Genomic DNA, 18555 nt, shown 5'->3' on the forward strand with positions numbered 1-18555 from the left:
GCCTAATCGCGTCAACGCCGCAGTAAGTCACTTTCCAACCCATCTATTTCCCGTCTCGACCGGAGACACTAATTTCCGTCGCTTTCTAACGAGCCGGCAATCAAGCCGGCAGATTCGGGAGAAGCAGTCGGCAGGTGTGCGCGGCCCACGGGATGCAATTAACCGATGGGTCTTTCAATCTGGTTACGTCCCCGATTTCGGTGTCGTCGGATCGACTGCGGCGCGCGGCGAGGACTCCGGGATTCCTGCGGGTCACAATGACACCGATAAAATTAGCCGCCGACACGGTTTCGCAATAAACCCCGATCGATTTAACGGGACGGTGCTGAATTAGGTTTACTCCGCGTCGGGCCACGGGGCATCGCAATCGGCTCTGAATAAATAGCGGCGCGGACGTACGACGCCGTGACCGTGGCAACTTTCGGTCCCGGGGAAACACGCGCGACATCTTGGACGCGTGGGGCGATCCACCGTTACGAGCTAATTTCGACGAAGGTTTTATTGAGGGAAACCGGCTTCGGCGCGAATGGCAAACCGAATGGCGGGCCGCCGGTCGGATTGCACGAGTTTGAAAGCCGGGGGAGGGGCGGTTCGTTGCGATGGCTCTTTGACTGGCCTTCCTCTGTGATATTATTTTCCGAAGTTACAGTGATTAGGTAGTATTTGGTTTGATACTGCAGTAATAGTGATTTCAATTTTACTTAGAATTACTTAAAATAGTAATTTCAATCTGACTTAGCATTACTTAAAATAGTAATTTCAATCTTACTTAGAATTACTTAAAATAGTAATTTCAATTTTACTTAGAATTACTTAAAATAGTAATTTTAATTTCACGTATATTTCACAATAAAAGTAATGGTAAAAGCTTGCCATTTTTCATCTAAAACATCGTCTCTCAATTAAGAAAATTTCACATCATCTCTAAAACAACGAAACACAGTTCCATTTACAAATGAAACGAATTACAATGAAACGAGATCGTTACAATTCTCCCACTTGCTGTATCAAATACCCCGCTATACCTACCTTCCAAATTTACTACCGGCTCAAGAGGCAACGTAATTTAAACGGGGTAAAGCCTAAAGACCCTAAAAACAATTTCCAATGCCCCATAACCGAGGACCGCTCTATCCGAGTCGTTTCTACGGCGTCTATTAAAGAGTCGGCACCATAAATCTCGATTCGGCGCGGTCCCGCGTTCCGCCACGCCGTGAAAAAGTTCCTCTCGTTCAACCGGGGAAACAGATTTATGACGCGAATGAAATAAATAACACCGGGGGGAAACGAGCGCCGCCGCGATGGCCCAAACCGATCGCTCGCATTGCGGCGGGAATCTCGGGGCCGGGCCGCCAGTAGTTACGGTCCGCGCAGAGTCGGCCAGGTTACGTCGCTTTACGTCGAGCCGCGCAACTTCCTGCACGCGCGAGAATCCTGTCGATATTTTCCATCGATTTCTTTCGAACTTCCGAAATCGCTGTTTCTTTCAATTACTAAAGCAGAATCTCGCGTACTAAAGGAGAAACTCGGGTACTGCCGGAGAATCTCGCGAACTGTCGGAGAATCTCACGTACTACCGGAGAATCCCGCGACTCGAAACTGAATCTCGTTTTGCCACGTCGGAAGCACGCTTCTCCAATTTTTCCTGAAACTAAAAGAGAACAATTCTGTATGAAATTATCAGGATAGGTTTCTTTCGTATTCAAGCAATGTTCGATAATTTTTTCGTTGATTAACAACCGGTGCAAGTCGATATTTACACGTGTTAAATATTGGCGGAGAATTGAGGACGAAGGAGAAGGTGTAGAGCAGTGTGTATTAGATTTGTTCTTTATGGAATTGTTATGGAAGACTGTGTATTTTAAAAATTTTTTCTGTATTAATTATGTCTCAATAATGTGTATTAATTATTTATTGATTATATGTTGAATATGTATTAATTACGTATTTTATGTATTTTAGTGTATTTAATACGTTTTATGTGTTTTTACGTGTATTCAGTATTTTATGAAATTTTATTTATTTTATTTATTTTATCTGTTATATATTTTATGTATTTTACGTATCCTACGTATTTTATCTATTTTATCTATTTTACGTATTTTACGTCTCCTATATATTTTATCTATTTTCGATCTATTTCACGTATTTTACGTATCCTATATATTTTATCTATTTTCGATCAATTTCACGTATTTTACGTCTCCTATATATTTGATCTACTTTTGATCTATTTTTCTTATTTTACGTATCCTATGTATTTTATCTATTATTCCCTATTTTATATATTTCTCTTTCACCCATTCCTTCCCGTTACAAATCACAAAACCGAGGAACCCAATCACGCGAGAGTAAAAATCTCAATAACACGATTAAACAGAAAAATGTATACAGCACCCGTATTTGGCAATCAATTAACGCAAATTCGATTACGCTCCGCGGATAAATGTTTTCGCCGGATTGCGTCATGCCGGCACCGTGTATCAATCAGTCTAAACTTGTTACGCTGCCGCTGTCGAAAGAAAATTGACGTCACCGTAGTCCCCCACGTGGCAGGCAACTCTTGCGCTCGGCATATATAATACAACGCGAAGCACGTCTTCGAATTTCAACAAAGTACACGAGCGCGTGTTAATGGGTTCAAGCATAGCATAATTGATATTTCGAAGGGAACGAAGCCGGGTTTCGCGGCGCGTGCTGCGCCACAATTCCAGCGAAGTTTGATTTAATTGAAAGCTAGTTCAAGAATGATATGAACGTGATGAAATTGAATGTCCCTAAAATCTCCAAATGTCCCTAAAATTCATAAGAAATAGAAATTTAATAGAGTTCTAAGTTAAGAGTGATACAGTTTGCGATCTTTCCAAACTCTTTCCATCGCCGATCGCTTCTCCCATCTCGCAAAATTCCACTTCGAGAACGAAGTGTTCGCGCGTGGAACGCGAGCGGAATACGCGGAAACGCGTGCACCGCGCGCGTTGCTCCTGTCATGTTCGTTTCAGCATGGCGGCGCGTACGCGAGGAAATTTGTCGGAGCGATCGGGAACTCGGATTAACGGAATGACAAATAGCGGAATTGCGAATCTTTTATTGAAAAAGAAAAATGGTGGTGCCGCGCGCGTCGTGGATTGTTCGCGTCGTTTAATAAATAATAGAGCGACGCGAGCGGCATATCGATGGCCCGCGTCTCGTCTCTACGTGCCTGGCATACCCGACGCGGGGGAAAAAAAAAATACGTGTCCGACACGATGGAAACCGGGGGAACACCCGGTAGATAGTTTCGAGCGGCAAGAAAAGGAGAGTTTGAACGAGCGTAATACTATTTTCGAGGGCTTGCTGGCACGTACGGGCCGTCGGAGATCTAAACTCGGCGGCGGACCTTCCATTTTCTTGTCGTAACGAGATTTCCGGAAGTTCGGGCCGCTTTGGAACGCCACGTCGGAACAAGAGGAACAATGTCCAACGAAGAGTCTATCGCGCCGACAATGTGGATTCCTTTAATTGCTCTCGGCAAGGTAAACTCTTCTCGCCGTTCGCGAATAATTCCGGCAAAGAATTGCGAAGAATTACGAATTGTGTAATGAAATTGGATATTGATGAAATAATAGAAAGATTGTCAGACTTGGTTATAATTAACTCACATATTTTAATTTATTTTAATTTCAATTTTAGCTAACCTTCTTCTTCGGAAATCTTTAAAACAATTACTTGATATAAGAACATAATTTATAGCAAGACCAGAGAAATATCAAAAATCGATTAACACAAAAGCGCCGTATCGACGATAAAAAAGAAATTGACTTAATACAAAAACAACATGATTCCTAATAAGAGCAGTCGATCATCTAAACACGGGGAACAACAGATCACCGTGACGCGCAATCGGTTCCGCGCGCCGCATCCGTCGGCTATAAAGAAGCGAGCCGCTCCGGTGATATTTTCCCGTTTGTCAATTAATTTTTCCGAAGCGGTCGTGAAATATTCATCGGGGCGACCGGTCGTGTTCCGGGCCGCGTATCGACCAGCGACCGGAATAGGCATCGTCCCCGAATAGACCAGGAAAAACAATGCGAAGGAGCGCGACTAGTGTCGCGGAGCGACGCGTGTCTCCCGTCGCGCACGGCGACGCTGATGGAAAGCCGTCGTCCACGGTAATCGATAACGTTTTAGAGCAATAACCGCTACAATTTACGACGCGCCATTTTTGCCGGCGCCTCTTCGTTTCGAACGGTCGCCGTTTCGAGCGCGTCGAAATCTTCGCAGCGGAAATCCGACCGAGACCGTCGCCTCTCGACAACCGGCTTCCGTTTACGCGCCGCGGTCAATTTCCAAGCGGTTCCTCGTTTATTTAACAGTCCCGTAGCCGGCTGGTCCGCTCTATGTCGGATAATCCTGTTTTTGTAACGGCGCGAATGAATTACTGCGAGCCGCTGTAATAACCCCGCGACACTGTTCTATTATGTATATGCGGGCATTCGCGGGGACAAGCACGCAGCCAGACACGCCGCGCGGTAATAGGATGGAATTTTCAGGGAAGGTCGCGGCAGCTGACCTGGAACCCTCCAATCTAGCCGACTTCCTCTTTCGTTGGAATCGTCGAGGCGAGCGAACCGGTTACCTTAGAGCGACCAATTACTGCGCCTTTTGCTTCTTTCTGTGGGTAATTAACATTGCGTTTATTGAATAATGGTATCATTAAGGTTTCATTTTTTTATTTTGTTATTTAGTGAGAGGGCTGATTTAATGTCTTATTCTATAAAAATAAAGCTTCTCTTTTATTTTATTTATTGTAGTATTTTGTGAAGATTTTTAATAGGGGTTGTTCGGTCATTCTTTTACTTTATTTCTTTTTTTATACAAAAATTAAACGTTTTAATCGGCAAGAATAATGTTGATTAGGCTAGAAAACTAACCAAAGGTATAGTAAAGTGAATTGTTTCGATAAGATAAAAATAGTGTGACAGTATTAGGTCAGATATAGAAAGATAATACGAACAATTAGGAAATATTGGATGGGAAATAACTGTTCGAATTAGATCAATTGCAGTTTATTAAGCGCAATATGTGACGATAGATGCAACTCGTGTGTCTCCAGAAAGGGAGATAAATTAAAGGGGGAGATATTCGATAAATAATAACAGTGTAAGAATATTCTTAAACTCCATCGAGCTATTCACTGATAAATAAATCATTAATTTCACGCAGCTATAATAAAAATAAGAGAAATTTGAAACTGTGTAAATATTAATTTTAGAACAGTAAGATACCATTGTCTATTGACAAAGATTCTCAAAGGAAGAATCTAATTTTTCAACTATTTCTTACAATTAAGACAATTACCCTTTTCAGCCATAAACGCGCGCGCCATTCCATAGGAAAAACCGTGTCATCTCGAGCGTCCCCGTAGAGTCCCGTGTCCAAAACAAAAGCATTTCACATTCGCAACGTACGTTACGCTAGTTAAATAAATGCGACTTTCAAGGATGTTTTAAAGTCGCGGGCATCAAGCGACTGCGCCCAACAGAGTCTCGCAATCATCGTATGCACGCGCGTCCATCGGCAGAATTTACATGAAGAAAGTAGCCGGGGGGTGATAGTAAAACGCAATTGGATTGCGCCGCGCGGCGCGCTGGTGAGAACCGTTCCGGTTCGAGGAAACCGCCCCTAACGACGCGCCCGAACGACCCGGCATAATCCTCGCGGATTATAAATCGGGATCCGACACGCGATATCGGCCGGGATGAAGTATCGGCCGCGATGGGAAATTGATTTTGCAAATGAACCCAGTCGATTACGCGATCCTTGGGCGGGCGAAGCCTTGGCCGCGGCGCAGGTAGCCGCCCTATTAACACAGGTATCCGTTCAAAGTTTCCCGCCGAAAATCGGCCACGGTTTTACGAGCCAACGGGGGGGATATAGAACCACTTTACCAGTCGGCGAAGTGCTCCATCGTCGCGGAACTTAGACCCCTACTTTGCCTGCTCGTCCGCGCGGTCGCCGCCTCGTAATTCTCCGCCCGAGAATTCTCGGCAACCACTCCCGACGCAGGTGCAAAGTTCCCTCGTAAAATTGTTCGACATGCCTGAAAGCAATATGTTGTTTCGACGGCCGTGGGTCGTCGGCTGTGTGGCAAACCGGCCGTGAACACAGATTCCCTTAACGGTCCTACCGTCGAATTATTTTCCGTGCGGAGAAGGTTTGCGCACGTGCGGCCGCGCCATCACGCCCTCCGAAATTACGGCTGCGAATTAATTGGCGATCTGCACTTTGTTAGAGTGTGTTAACCGATTTACTAGGTTAGGCTATGTATATTTTACTATATATTACACAATATTGTACCGTGTATATTTAAGTTATATTTATGCTATATTATACGGTGGTATGTTATAAATATTCTACTATATATTATACAGTATTGCACTATATTATTCTATTATGTATTATCCTATACTATACAGGGAAGAAATGAAATATTTAATTTCTGCTTTCAGCGATTTCACCCTATCTACTCCACCAATGGATCTTTAGCGAATTGATAAAGCAGCATCGTTTCAATCATAGCAAAAAGCCCGAATCTTTCTGATCCACGCCGAGCAGTGAATCGTGGAAACTCGAGCCACAGGATCGCGGCGAATCAAGCTCGAATTGAAACGCTCGAATGGGGTCTAATTACAGTGTCATTCCCGATTGATAAGGGGATCGTTTGCGATTCGATGCCGCGCCGACGAATAATATCGACTCGCGGCCGATGTAACGCCGATCGATGAGCCGTATCGACCCCGATCGTGTCCCGAGGTTTCGAGGATCAGCGGCGTGCATCGCGTGGGGGAGGATTGATTAACGCCGCAGCCTCTCGCGACAGCGACGGTTAAAAATGCAGCCGGCGTGCAACGGTACGGGGAGGAAGTTCGAGGTTACGCGACTGTGACACACTTTTCCGCTGGCAATTTACCCATGAATAATTCACGGTCCGGCGTAAAGGTAAAATTTCATTCGCCTTACGCGCCCGGGGGACTCTCACGGGGGTGGTCCCGCGGATTTACTCTCGCGGCTTTGTTCTCGTGAATAATTCACGGCCGCGGATTACCGAAACGCCGTTACCCGGTCAGCGCAAACATTTGTAAAAAGTAGACGTCGCCGGGGTCCGAGGAATTCCGAGGGAAGGATGAACGTCGTGGATGAGGGGGACTGCGAAACGAAGAAAAAGAACGGTCAACGGGGAACGCCGTGACGTTGATGGAACTCGGACGAGAAGCTAATCGGCGGTGGAGTCGATTGACGAGGGAACGGATCATCGGCCATGTAGAAAACACGGGAACGTCGCCGCGGTGAGCCGAAACGCGATTCTGGTTCGGCGAAGCGATCTCTGTAGGGGGTGTGTTTTCTTGTAAGTGAGTATAATAAAGAAGCGGAATTTTAATATTAATTATACTCGTAGTATGAACTGTAGATTATATATTCAGCGTGCTACTTTTTAAAATTTACCGTCGGTCGCTTCGCTTTGTTAATTTTAAAGATAGGGTTGCGACATTTAACCCTCTAACCGCGGTCAAGACTTCTTATACGAACGCGTTCCAAGAGTTAAATATAAAATAAATTATAAAGTGAAATAGATAAGAATTGAAAGGGTGGATAAAATATAAAATTTGTTAAATTCAGTTCTTCCTGATTTTCTCTGCTTTTTTTCTGATTTCAAGAACCGAGCAAATCACGAAATGCGCAAATTGCGCAATATTACGCAACGCACAATAATTATTTAATACATCATAATCGTTAATACGATTCCATATGCTAATGTAAAATGACCATGCAATTGCAGGGCACATATAAAACGTGTCCACCGAATACACGAAATACGCGTAGCAAATACGTGGCGTATAAACGCGCGGCGACGTGGACGATAATGCTAATCTAGAAACACGTTTTAGACATCGTTGATCGCCGGGACGCCATTCGTCTGTTACTCGCGGCCCGTGCGCTATTAGCAGGCCTGGAAATATCGCTTATCTACGAAATTATCGACAGGCGACAGCGCGGCGTCGACGTCGCCCGTTGCGACGACGAGCGGGACGGACACGCGGGAATATTAGAAATCGAAGGCAACAACCGTTGCAATAAAACTCGGAAAGGGCTGTCGGAATCGATTGGCAAAGGGTTACGACGAGGAAGACTCTTGTCCGGCCCGCGGAAGCGGTCGAACGTAAAACGCGTCGGATCGCGAACGTTCCCTGAATCGAGTTAATCTTCATCACTTTATTTGGCTCGGGGCTAATGAAGCATTCAGGCCAGATGGGGCGCCCTGAAAGACAGAGAACCGGGGGAATGGGAACCGTGCGAAAGAGACAGCGACGACGGCGGCGGCGGCGGCGGCGGTGGTTTAGTCCGATGAAATAGTTCGGCAATCATGGAAGCCCGAGGAAACGGGCGGAGGAAGCCGGAGACGGTTCCGAATGGGGAGAACTTCCAGCGGGCTAATTATAGGAGTTCATTTCGAGTCGGCCTTTAATCGCTCGATTACGAGGGACAAAGAGCGCGCGCTACCGCCGGCCCCGGAGATGTATCACGCCTAGAATTTTGCCAGAACGATACTCGCAATACGGGCAGATTAATCTCGCGACTGCGAATCCACCCGCCGTGAATAGGCGAATCTCGCGGAAGCAAAACCGCAGGCTCTGGTCGAATTTGCGTGGATGCCTCTCGCCTTCGTTCGATTCACTTCCGGCCGCCTCGACGAGAGAAATAGTTAAGGGTGTGTGGGGTCTCTCGGTTCAATCTTAACAATCAGATATTTCTACCAACAAATAATTTAAACATAATTCTCTATTTAAAATTTCTACGGATAAAATTATTGAAAGTTTGGAATATTTTCTGCTAATTTAATTCGTTACGTATTCAAATTTATTTGTTGCATCTTTATGGTTTTATTAAAAGTTAGTATATCAATAATTGAACTGAACCAAGCTGTATAACATAAATTACGTTATACAGCCGTGTGACTGCAGCAGCGTTGGCTTTCCACAATCGCGAATTAAATCGCAGCGTATCGGGGTTGTTCTCCTTTGTTCCCTGCCTCGCGCTGGCTACGCGCGATACACTTTTGTTCCCCTTTTTTTCCCCCCGAGCACAACGGTTGGCTACGGTGAAAAAAATGTGTTCATCGACAGAGCTTGTAACGAGGTCCGTAACAACGGCTCGCGTTACGCCGCAATTTCTGGTTTTCGCGTGCAACGTTCCATTGAAAGGAGTAATTGAACAGCGAAACCTTTTGTACGGCGAGCCGCCGGGGTTTTTATCATTAATGTTTCGTCGGTCGGAACATTCGCGCGGGCTTTTCCCTTATGAGAGCGCGCCCATGGCAAAGGGGTGAATTAAGACACGGGGAAGAGTGTTATGCCTACGGTGCGCGAGCGCGTTAAAAGGCCAGTCTCATTTTCAGAAGTTACTCGGCGAGGAAGCCAGACAAAGCGACCTTTTTACAACCTTCCTTTTATCCTCGTCGACTTCTACGTGCCACATTTTCATGTCAAGAGTGGAGAAGATCGTTAACTTTATTAATTTCAATCGTAGTTCAACATCCGGCTCGCCATGTGGCGTAATAACGGGGCTAGTATAATTCCACTTACTTTTCTCGGAAGAATTCGAGTCGTTTAATTATTTCTGTCTCTGTATTTATACGAGAAAATGTCTAATTTTACGGTGAAAATAATAATACTTCAATATTTCTACTTGGAATGGTTCTATAAGTTAAACAACTCTTTTTGTTAAATCGTAATTAGCGCCGGATTATTCGCGAACAGGAATCCGTTAAAAATTTGAAATACTCGAATCTCATTGGACGAAAGGAATTTCACTGGACCAATGAGAGCGCGGCCGTTAATTTCTGCGCAGCGAGAATTTCATTCGCGCAGTCGCCATTTGTTCTTGAAACGTTGCTGCAAGATTCCCGAGGAAGGAGGAAAATGGTAAAGTACTGATTATTTATTGTTTGATAATGTATTTGTTTCGGCTCTGTCGAAAGTATCACTGTTTTTCTATCGTACGAACTGAATAGATCGTATCTGTCGTTTAATATGCGCCGACAATTTCCGTTTCCGTATGTCGACAGTCACGTCGGGTTCCAGTTTGAAAATAACGATTCATTTTATTTACCGATACGATGCTATACGTATCCTTGTCAACATAATATATAAAAAATATTAAAAGATTTACAGTACATTAATTGTTAACGCGATTATTGAAATGGCTTGTGCATCGATCTGATGGCAGTTCAAATTTTGTCCGAGTCAGCGGTGGACACGATTCGTGGTTCTATCAGTTGGGCAATGTTTATCGTTATAGTATCGTTTATTGTTTGTTCCGCGTCATCTTCGACGAGCGTAAACTTTCCAACTGGCACTTGAACTTCGGATAAACCATCTGTGGAGCAGAAATTTTTCAGTCGATTGCCGGAAATTTATCGTCGCGTAGAACAGCTTCGAATTTCACTTACATAAGACTTTAAATGTGTACAGTAGAGTCTTCGGACAAAAAGATATTACTCTGGCCACGATGAACTCTGAAACCTGCGGTGTATAGTCCGAACCGACTTTCAGCATCTGAAAATTCATTTTGCATATTATATTCAATGCTCGCCCTTTTAATTTGTAAAATGCTTACCTTGAAGGCCACTATATATTTCAGTTCAGGCTTTGTTATCAGAGCTGGACAGGCTTCGATATCTTTGCTCGATAATTTTCTACCTTGTTGCAACAGTTCGAGCACGTTGTTGCTTTTATTCTTAACCTCCGCCAGTCTATTTTCTTCGTCGGACACGTGTTCGAGTTTGATCTCCTGCTTCACTTGAGAGTTCACGAAAGTGACCGGGGTAGAATTGTCGCCCAGAGACAACAGGTTAGCGAGCTCGTGAACAGGCGCTACTTCGTTAGTAATAGACCCGTTCATGTTTTTGACCGGTGTGCTTTGTTTGGTCGCATTTTCTGGAGGGTCTAGATTATCAAATCTCATATGCTTGCTAGTAGATATCACATAAGTATTTATTATTTTGGGCTTCCTAGCGACAGGCTCACATTTTACAGGCTCCACCACCTCGTGCGTCTTCTTCCTCCTCCTTATTCTTCTTCTTTTACTTCTCGTACAGAAACTACTGTCTAAATTTAAATCGGAAAGGATCTGTCCATCTACTTTCGAATCGCATATGCTGTTCGTTTCGTCTTCTGTTCTGTCACATTGCATACTACTGGTTTCTAAAGCATCTGGAAAGAAAGTATCGCAACATTAATTAACCAAATAGAGATTAAAGATTCAAACATATTACCATTCTGGGACCTATTTAAAGCTTCAATTAATTCATTCTTTTCAACAATACTTGGCTCCGGCTGAACAGAATAAAAATTAGTCTGCGACTCCTTGTGTAAAACCAAGTTACTAATTATCTCTGGCTTCGCAAAATTGTCCTGACTTTCTTGTAATGCTATACTGGTCGCTATCAGTGGTAACTCCGTCTCCGCTTCCAGTCCTGTTCCTGGACAAACGCTGCAACAATTCGAAATCAGTTATGTTTACATATTTTGACAGCCAAAGCGCACAACAATACAGCTGTTTCAAAATTCTATCAAAGATTGTTGTACTGTTGTTTTTTTTCACGATATCGATTCACAGAGATACAATGAAAAACAAGATCCTCACAGTATCGTCTCGTTCTCTTTAAGAACACGAATATCCTCGTCAGGTGGTAAATACTCGGTCTCGTTCAACAACAAATGAAACGGCTGTTTGATATTAAACAGTTTCGTGATATGTTCGACCGCGTGCTTGATCCGCAGCATTTTCGTACCGTCCACGAATATCCAACAGAACCGACGTACATCGTTGTAAAATTTGCACAGGTCCACCTTAACGCGGAAATTCGACCGGCACATATTCGCCGTAGAGGTTACTTTCCATTGATCCTTAGGAACGTGCGCCATTTTCCTCACGATCGGTTGTAGTGGATTCCTTGGAACTAACAAACATTGATAAGATCGTCCGGCTGGTCTGTCGCGCCCTCTACGGTTGATGACCATGTACGCTCTTCAAAATGTTATCATTTTATTCTATAGTATTATTTTATAAATGTCGAAGTCTCATTTGCAAAACAGAGATACGCAATTTTAGATCATTATTTCGCGTTTGAATCGTTTTTTAATACCATCAGCTCGGATCTCGACCAGAAATGTTCTATATATTTTTAATACTTTGCAAACTTTTAACTTGAAGCCAAATTTAAAAAGAAGAATAAAACAATATTGAATTTATATTGAGACGAAGAGAATAATAGAAGGGGCAAATATTTTATAATTTTATATTCCTATACTTCGTTTGTGATACCGCATTATATCATCTGTTGGTAAGTACTTTCCAACGCAAACTGTTCAGATTTTATTAATACAGTGTTACATTATAAAAACTAAAAACACGTTTTCTTGTTTTAGGATCTATTTCAGCTTTGCACAGACGATTTTTTCATCGGATGGCAACATTCTCAAACGGTGCAGAGATGTCGGCAACCTCTCGGGGTCGGTCCAGGGTGAACGGGTTAAAGAAGGAAGGCCGGTGGTACGTGGAAGTTGAATACATCCATCTTATTTATTTAATGTCCGATAACGCGATGATACAAAGTTAAGAGCTTACACGCTACTAGTGTTCTGTCGCCCAGATATTACACTTCGTCCAGAGCTACGCTAGAAATTATAGTGACAGTCGCGTCCGCGAGCACGAACCCGATGGAATCGCTTTACTTACACGATCGGGCTCGTTCGTCTGTTCCTCGGTCTAGACAACATTAAATCTAAGTAACACGAAGGTAACGGGATCGCAAAAAGTTCTGGTGAATCGGTGGGTGTACGCGTGTAGATTCGTATGGCGTGTGCGTGTGTGTAGATTCGTATGGTGTGTCACGTGTAGATTCGTATGTGTGTCACGTGTAGATTCGCACGTGCGTCACGTGCATTTATCAACAGAAGTTACGCTCGACGCAGGGTCCCGAGCGGCGTTGGAAAGCTTTCGACTCGACCCGCGGTTTTACATTGAAAATTGTTTTGCCATCCAGTTTGTCATGACACGCGACATTTCAATTAGGCTCGCTAAAGCCATCGGATCGCGGCCGTTCAATCCTTGTCTATTTATGTAAAATTATGGCCCAATGTGGGCTTCGATTCGCCGAGATATCCACATCGCAATATTCTGTTATTTACATAGACTCTCTACATTTATGCTAACGAAGTATATATATATCTATATTTATATTTATAACGAAGTATATATATTTATTATTTATAATATATAATTTATAGTATATACTTTATAATTTATAATATATAATATATAATATATAATATATAATATATAATTTATAGTATATAATGTATAATATATAATATATATAGAGACTGTATATATATTATATGTATATTATATGTATATCGTAATACAAAGACGACACTGGTTACTTCGCACCCCCGAAACGGCGTCGTTGCAAAACGCCGTCCGACAAACGGAAAAACGCGACAATAAGCGCTCGCTCCGCCTAATCCATTAAAGTCATAAACGATCGTTGCACATGGTTCGCCGAGAATTGCGCCGTGTCGCGACGGTAAAACGGATTGCGGTGTGTGTGTGTGTCGTTTCTGTCTTCTCGCGCGGTGCCGCCACCGTTCGGTATCAGAATCCTCGAAAAAGCCTAAATCCCGCGCTCCAACAGAGTTTCGTTCCTGAACGTGTGTGTGTTTTATTGTACTTACAAGTAACTCAGGCTCGGGCAAGGCAATCGTGTACAAGAATTTGTATTAATCGTAATTGACAAATAATTCGATATTCCTCGCGAAGAAGAAGAAGAGTCGGAGAGATAGATAAGAATATAGAAAGAGAGGGACATCAACGCTGGAAGTACCGGACGGTTAATTATGATTTCTCCGCTCGTTTGCTAATGAAATCATAATGGAGGAGAATCGATTCGTCGACGAACTAGACAGAACATTTTCACGAGAACATCCCGGCAGTTCCAGCGTTAATTCCGCGGCCGCGGGAAAGTTTGCACTGCCGAGATACCTTCATTTCATTTCACCAATATAAATATCCGGGAAACAATTTGAATTGCATTAATGGAATTTTATGTAAATTTCGTAAATTTTGCGAAGCCCGTAGGAATTTGTTATGACGATGTTTCCTCCGATAAGTATGCAAATTCTGCGATGCCGCGGTCCGACCGGACGCATCGGTTCGAAATTGCGGCCCGCGGCGTTTTTCCGCGCGGCCGCGGAATCGCGCGGCGTGATTCGCGAAGGTAAACACCGGGACGTGGATCTTCTTGGTTACGCGCTCTCAAACAAATTACGGGGGCAATGAGAAGAGCGTGTGTGGGCGGCTGGGAAATTCAATCGATTTGCCAACGATAGTTTTATGATGAAAACGCCTTTCGCGGACGTTTTCGCGCTTGTGCTGCTTGTAATGTAACGTAGCGTAGGGCAGTGGGAGAGAAACCCTGGAGTAGGACAAGGGACGCCTTGGCGCGCCCGGAAAAAGATTGGACACGGTCTTTGTAATTCGGAATGATCGTTGAACGTTCGAAAACGCGGCTATTTGGTCGACTCCGCGCCGTGAACGTTCGCCGAACGGTATTGAATCCGAGATTATTAACCCTTTGCAGTCGAGACTGTTCTAATTTTAAAATGAAGATGTTTTTTTCAATTTTATTTTATTTTTATTTAATATGTGGGAGATTGGAACGCGCATAGCTTATAGAAAACTTGTGTCATTTAATAGTTTGTCGACTATAGAGAAATTTATTAATGTAAAAATTCTTTTGGTAATAGCGTAGTATAATTTTTGCGCTCGAGTACAAAGGGTTAACCCTTTGCGGTTGTATTAAGTTTGTACATGGGCATCGTGCTGGTCCGATTTAATTTTCGTTGAATAAACAGTGGTACATATATGCGCGATTAACTAAATATGCTTGTTAACTATTTAGTTTATTCATCTAAACAAACTTATGAATTATTAACTTCATTTGATTTAATAAAGTTATGAATTATTAGGTTTATTTGACTAAATTAAATTATGAATTATTAGGTTTATTTGACTAAATTAAATTATGAATTATTAGGTTTATTTGACTAAATTAAGTTATGAATTATTAGGTTTATTTGGCTAAATTAAATTATGAATTCCTTTTTAAAGTTAAGATATATGGAACACAGTAATATATGCCTTAATTTTATGTACGAATAAAATAAATCGAGAAAATGAATAAATAGGTGGCTGAGGGTAGACATACCACTGCAAAGGGTTAATCTACACAAGTATACAGTTTGTTCTACCGTCTAATCGCAGAGACGCGAACGTGGTTAACGAATGATCCACGGATTTGTGCGTTCGCTAACAGCAACACGAAAAGTTCAGAGGTATAGTCCTCTCTCGCAATAGTTCGCGTATTCCTTCGTCGCATTTGAACTTTTTCGACAATTTAATGATGTAAAAATGATATTGTACAAAATGGAATTTCCTGTAGAAAAGACTGAATCTAACTTCGAAATTAAGCGAAGGAATAGTAATAATTGTTATTATAACAATTCACCAGAAAATTCTACAAACAATATACTTATTATTTCTTACGCCCTGATGAAATAACCACTTGAATAAACCATCGCTAAACTCTATAAAATTAACGTAAATAAATTCGCCCAACTCTGTAAAAATACCTCAAATGAGATAAAAACGACATAGAGAGAAACTGTTCGACGCGTTACAGAAATTCTTGTTCTACGAACTCCTGTCACACTCCATCGAACTATTAAGAGAGAGGATAGTACAAGTACGCCGCCGTAAAAGTTACTCTCCCGTTTCCGGAACGGTGAGAACGACGTTCGAAGATCCGCGGTTTAATAAATCGAGGGAGAAAACTGTAGAATACATCGAGCACACAGAGCCGCGCTAAATACATCGAATTAATCGAACAGTGAACATCTATCCTCTGAATGTCGCGATCCCAGACGGTTCCTCTCGCCACCCGATCGCCGTCGAATCTCGGAGGTCCACGACTACGAAGGAGAATGATCGGCGAGAGTGTTCGCGCGGAGAGAAATTGGAATCGTAGGATCGCGCCGGCAAGCGTCGACGAGATCGCGGAAGGATCGGGATCACCGGCGATCATACGGCTCTCGAGAGCTCCGGCGTTTCCTTCCCTTCGGATTCCAGGGAATTCCATCCTCGTTGGATCGATTCGCGCACGCACGGTGCCGGACGCGCGTTCACCGGGGCCGCCGGTATTTCGTCGATCGATGCCGGAAATCACTGGTCGTGTTCGGAACGGCGCCGAGCATAGCTCGCCGCGTCCACGGCCCTCGTAACGTTCGTTCTCGTTCCCGGTCTCGACCGAGACGCGATGCCCGCGCGGGAGGACCCTTACGATAGAATGCAGGAATTCCTCTTCGACTCGGACCGCTCGCGGATCTGTTGCAGGTACTGCAGTTGCGCCGGCGATGGCACGTGGGCGCTGCTGCTACGGGAATTCAAATGCTGCGGCGGCGGCAACGATTGACGACGTCGACGACGCAGCGCCGGGCTCAGGTTGTACTTCAGTTTCGCCTGGATCAACAGCTCCTTGAACACCTGCGAGATGTTCACGTTCTCTTTCGCCGACACCTCCACGAAACCGTTCTCCCATTTGAGCGTTACCAGCTCTCTCGTGCTGTCCGTGTCCACCTGGAAGAGACGTTGGTTAGACGACGAGTAAAAAACCTTGCAAATTTCATAACATTAAATTATTTCATTTAATGAAATACTTTTTCAATATTCTTACTTCTCGCAAAGCTCGATAAGAAATTGCAATGAATTAAATTAAAAATGAAATTTTAAGTCTTTCATATAGGAACGAACCGGCAAAGTCAAAGTGTTAAAATCAACATTCAACGACAGCGCAGGCAAACTCACCGCCTGTTTGGAGACGACAAGGTCCACCTTGTTGCCGACCACGACGATGGGCACGGCGCCCTTCGCGCTGTAGATCTGTGCCTTGAGGGTCTCGACCTCGAGGAATGTGCTCGCGTCGTTCACGTCGTAGACGAGGATGAACGCGTCGGCGGACTTGATCGAGAGGTCCCTCATCGCTGGGAACTCGTACGATCCGGATGTGTCGAGTATGTCGAGGGTCAGATGTACGCCGGATACGTTGAAGTCGCCGTGATGCATCTCCTCGACGGTCCGCTTGTACTTCGCTGTGAACGTGTTGTAAAGGAACTGATTGATGATGGCCGACTTGCCGACCTTCGCCGCGCCCATCACCACGATCTTGTGCCTTATGTTGCTGTCGGCCGGTTTACCGCCGACGCTGTCCGATTCCGACAGCCTCTCGTTCCTGAAACGATCATCGATCCGGTCCGTGGGTTATTTCGGGCTTGCTCGTCGAGACGACGACGGCCGCGGCGACGCGAAATTAGAGGGCCTAGCGGGGCGAGCGAAATTTCTTAATGTCCCCTCTTCTCGGCGCTGGAATCGACCCCTAACGAGGCTACGGGGGACGGCAGGAGGACGCGAGAAAAGAAGAGAGAGAGAAAGAGCAAGAGCTAGAGGAGGAGCAAGAGCTAGAGAAAGAGCAAGAGCTAGAGAAAGAGTAAGAAATAGAGAAAGAGTAAGAGCAAGATGGAACGAAAGACGCGGAAAAGAAGTGGCCCGCGTTTAAGGGGACAACGGCCCTGGGCCGAGAGAATGGCGCTAATGAACGTTAAAGATCCCTTTTCACAGGCATCGCGCCGTTATTGAGCACGCGTTTTGCGCCTGTCCTGGATTCGTGCTTCGCGAAGGTCTCCGCGTGTCCCCGCGGTCGCTGTGCTCTTTGCATGCACCAGATAACAACTGCTACCCCCTAAGTATCTTCGTCTCCGTAATCATCCACGCTTATTACAGGAAAGAGCCGGGCCCGTGGTTATTACCGTCCGCCCGCACAAAGGAAGAGAGGAGCCGGAGCTTCCCTTTTTGCGAAGTCTCGCCGCAAAATTAAAGCTCGGCCCAGGCTCTACCCGCGTCCCCGCCACCGACGCCGAGTCAAGGGGAGAGGCCAGAGATGAAGAGGCCGGAAGAAAGGAGCCAAGGAGGAGGCGGGACCTGCTGGGGGTAAGTGGTTGAAGGCTGAATGTGTTTCAAGTAGCATGCTAGATGTAGTATTTCTCTCTTTTTCTCTTTCTTTCTCTTTCTCTTGCGCTTGTTTCGGCCTCATTCCCTTCCTCAAGTGTTACGCAACTTTCTCACCCTTTCTCTGGATATTCGAAACGCGAGGACAGGTAATTGGGTGCATGATTGCGGTGGAGATTGGCTGCGAACGATACTCTTCGGGGTTGTGTTACTAGAAATATTTCGGGGCTAGATAGCAATGAGCACTGAAGCTGATTTAATTGCCTTGGATAAAGAAGCCGTCCTGGTTTAATTTGTAATTAAGTTTAATAATATTTTGTAATTAGATCTTGCACGTTTGTGAAGGTAATGAGCAGGTGGTGTACTTAGTGGCCAAATTGATACTTTATCTTT

General features: G+C 44.3%; 2 protein-coding genes across 3 annotated transcripts in view; both read right to left on the reverse strand.

Moving 5' to 3' along the window:
• Positions 1-9993: 9993 nt before the first annotated feature.
• On the reverse strand, positions 9994-11982 carry LOC144474096 (uncharacterized). 2 transcript variants are annotated; one of them, XM_078188601.1, is made up of 6 exons: positions 11686-11982; positions 11315-11532; positions 11067-11252; positions 10657-10985; positions 10490-10595; positions 9994-10416 (listed from the first exon to the last, which is right to left on the reverse strand). In XM_078188601.1, the coding sequence occupies exons 1-6, from the start codon at positions 11964-11966 to the stop codon at positions 10268-10270; spliced, it is 1269 nt and encodes a 422-aa protein (XP_078044727.1). In that variant the 5' UTR covers positions 11967-11982; the 3' UTR covers positions 9994-10267. The 2 variants fall into 2 exon arrangements, with proteins under 2 accessions (XP_078044727.1, XP_078044726.1); XM_078188600.1 differs by having other exon boundaries at positions 10657-11252.
• Positions 11983-12604: 622 nt separating this feature from the next.
• LOC144474351 (ras-related protein Rap-1) overlaps positions 12605-18555 on the reverse strand; it is a 65361-nt gene continuing 59410 nt past the window's right edge. Inside the window, exons 3-4 of the mRNA XM_078189107.1 lie at positions 16966-17389; positions 12605-16737 (exon numbers count right to left, since the gene is read on the reverse strand). Coding sequence (XP_078045233.1) covers positions 16438-16737; positions 16966-17389 — 724 coding nt within the window. The 3' untranslated portion in view covers positions 12605-16437. The remainder of the gene's footprint in view (positions 16738-16965; positions 17390-18555) is intronic.

This window comes from Augochlora pura, chromosome 8 (assembly GCF_028453695.1).
Source record: "Augochlora pura isolate Apur16 chromosome 8, APUR_v2.2.1, whole genome shotgun sequence".
Classification (NCBI taxonomy): Eukaryota; Metazoa; Arthropoda; class Insecta; order Hymenoptera; family Halictidae; genus Augochlora; species Augochlora pura.

Bases quoted from the DNA above. Each gene is read 5' to 3' on its own strand.
- LOC144474096 (XM_078188600.1), bottom strand. From the start codon at position 11,966: ATGGCGCACGTTCCTAAGGATCAATGGAAAGTAACCTCTACGGCGAAT. The intron at 11,253-11,314 runs GTAATATGTTTG...CTTTCTTTCCAG, and splicing joins TTTAAATAGGTCCCAGAATG to ATGCTTTAGAAACCAGTAGT. The intron at 10,596-10,656 runs GTAAGCATTTTA...ATGAATTTTCAG, and splicing joins AATATATAGTGGCCTTCAAG to ATGCTGAAAGTCGGTTCGGA.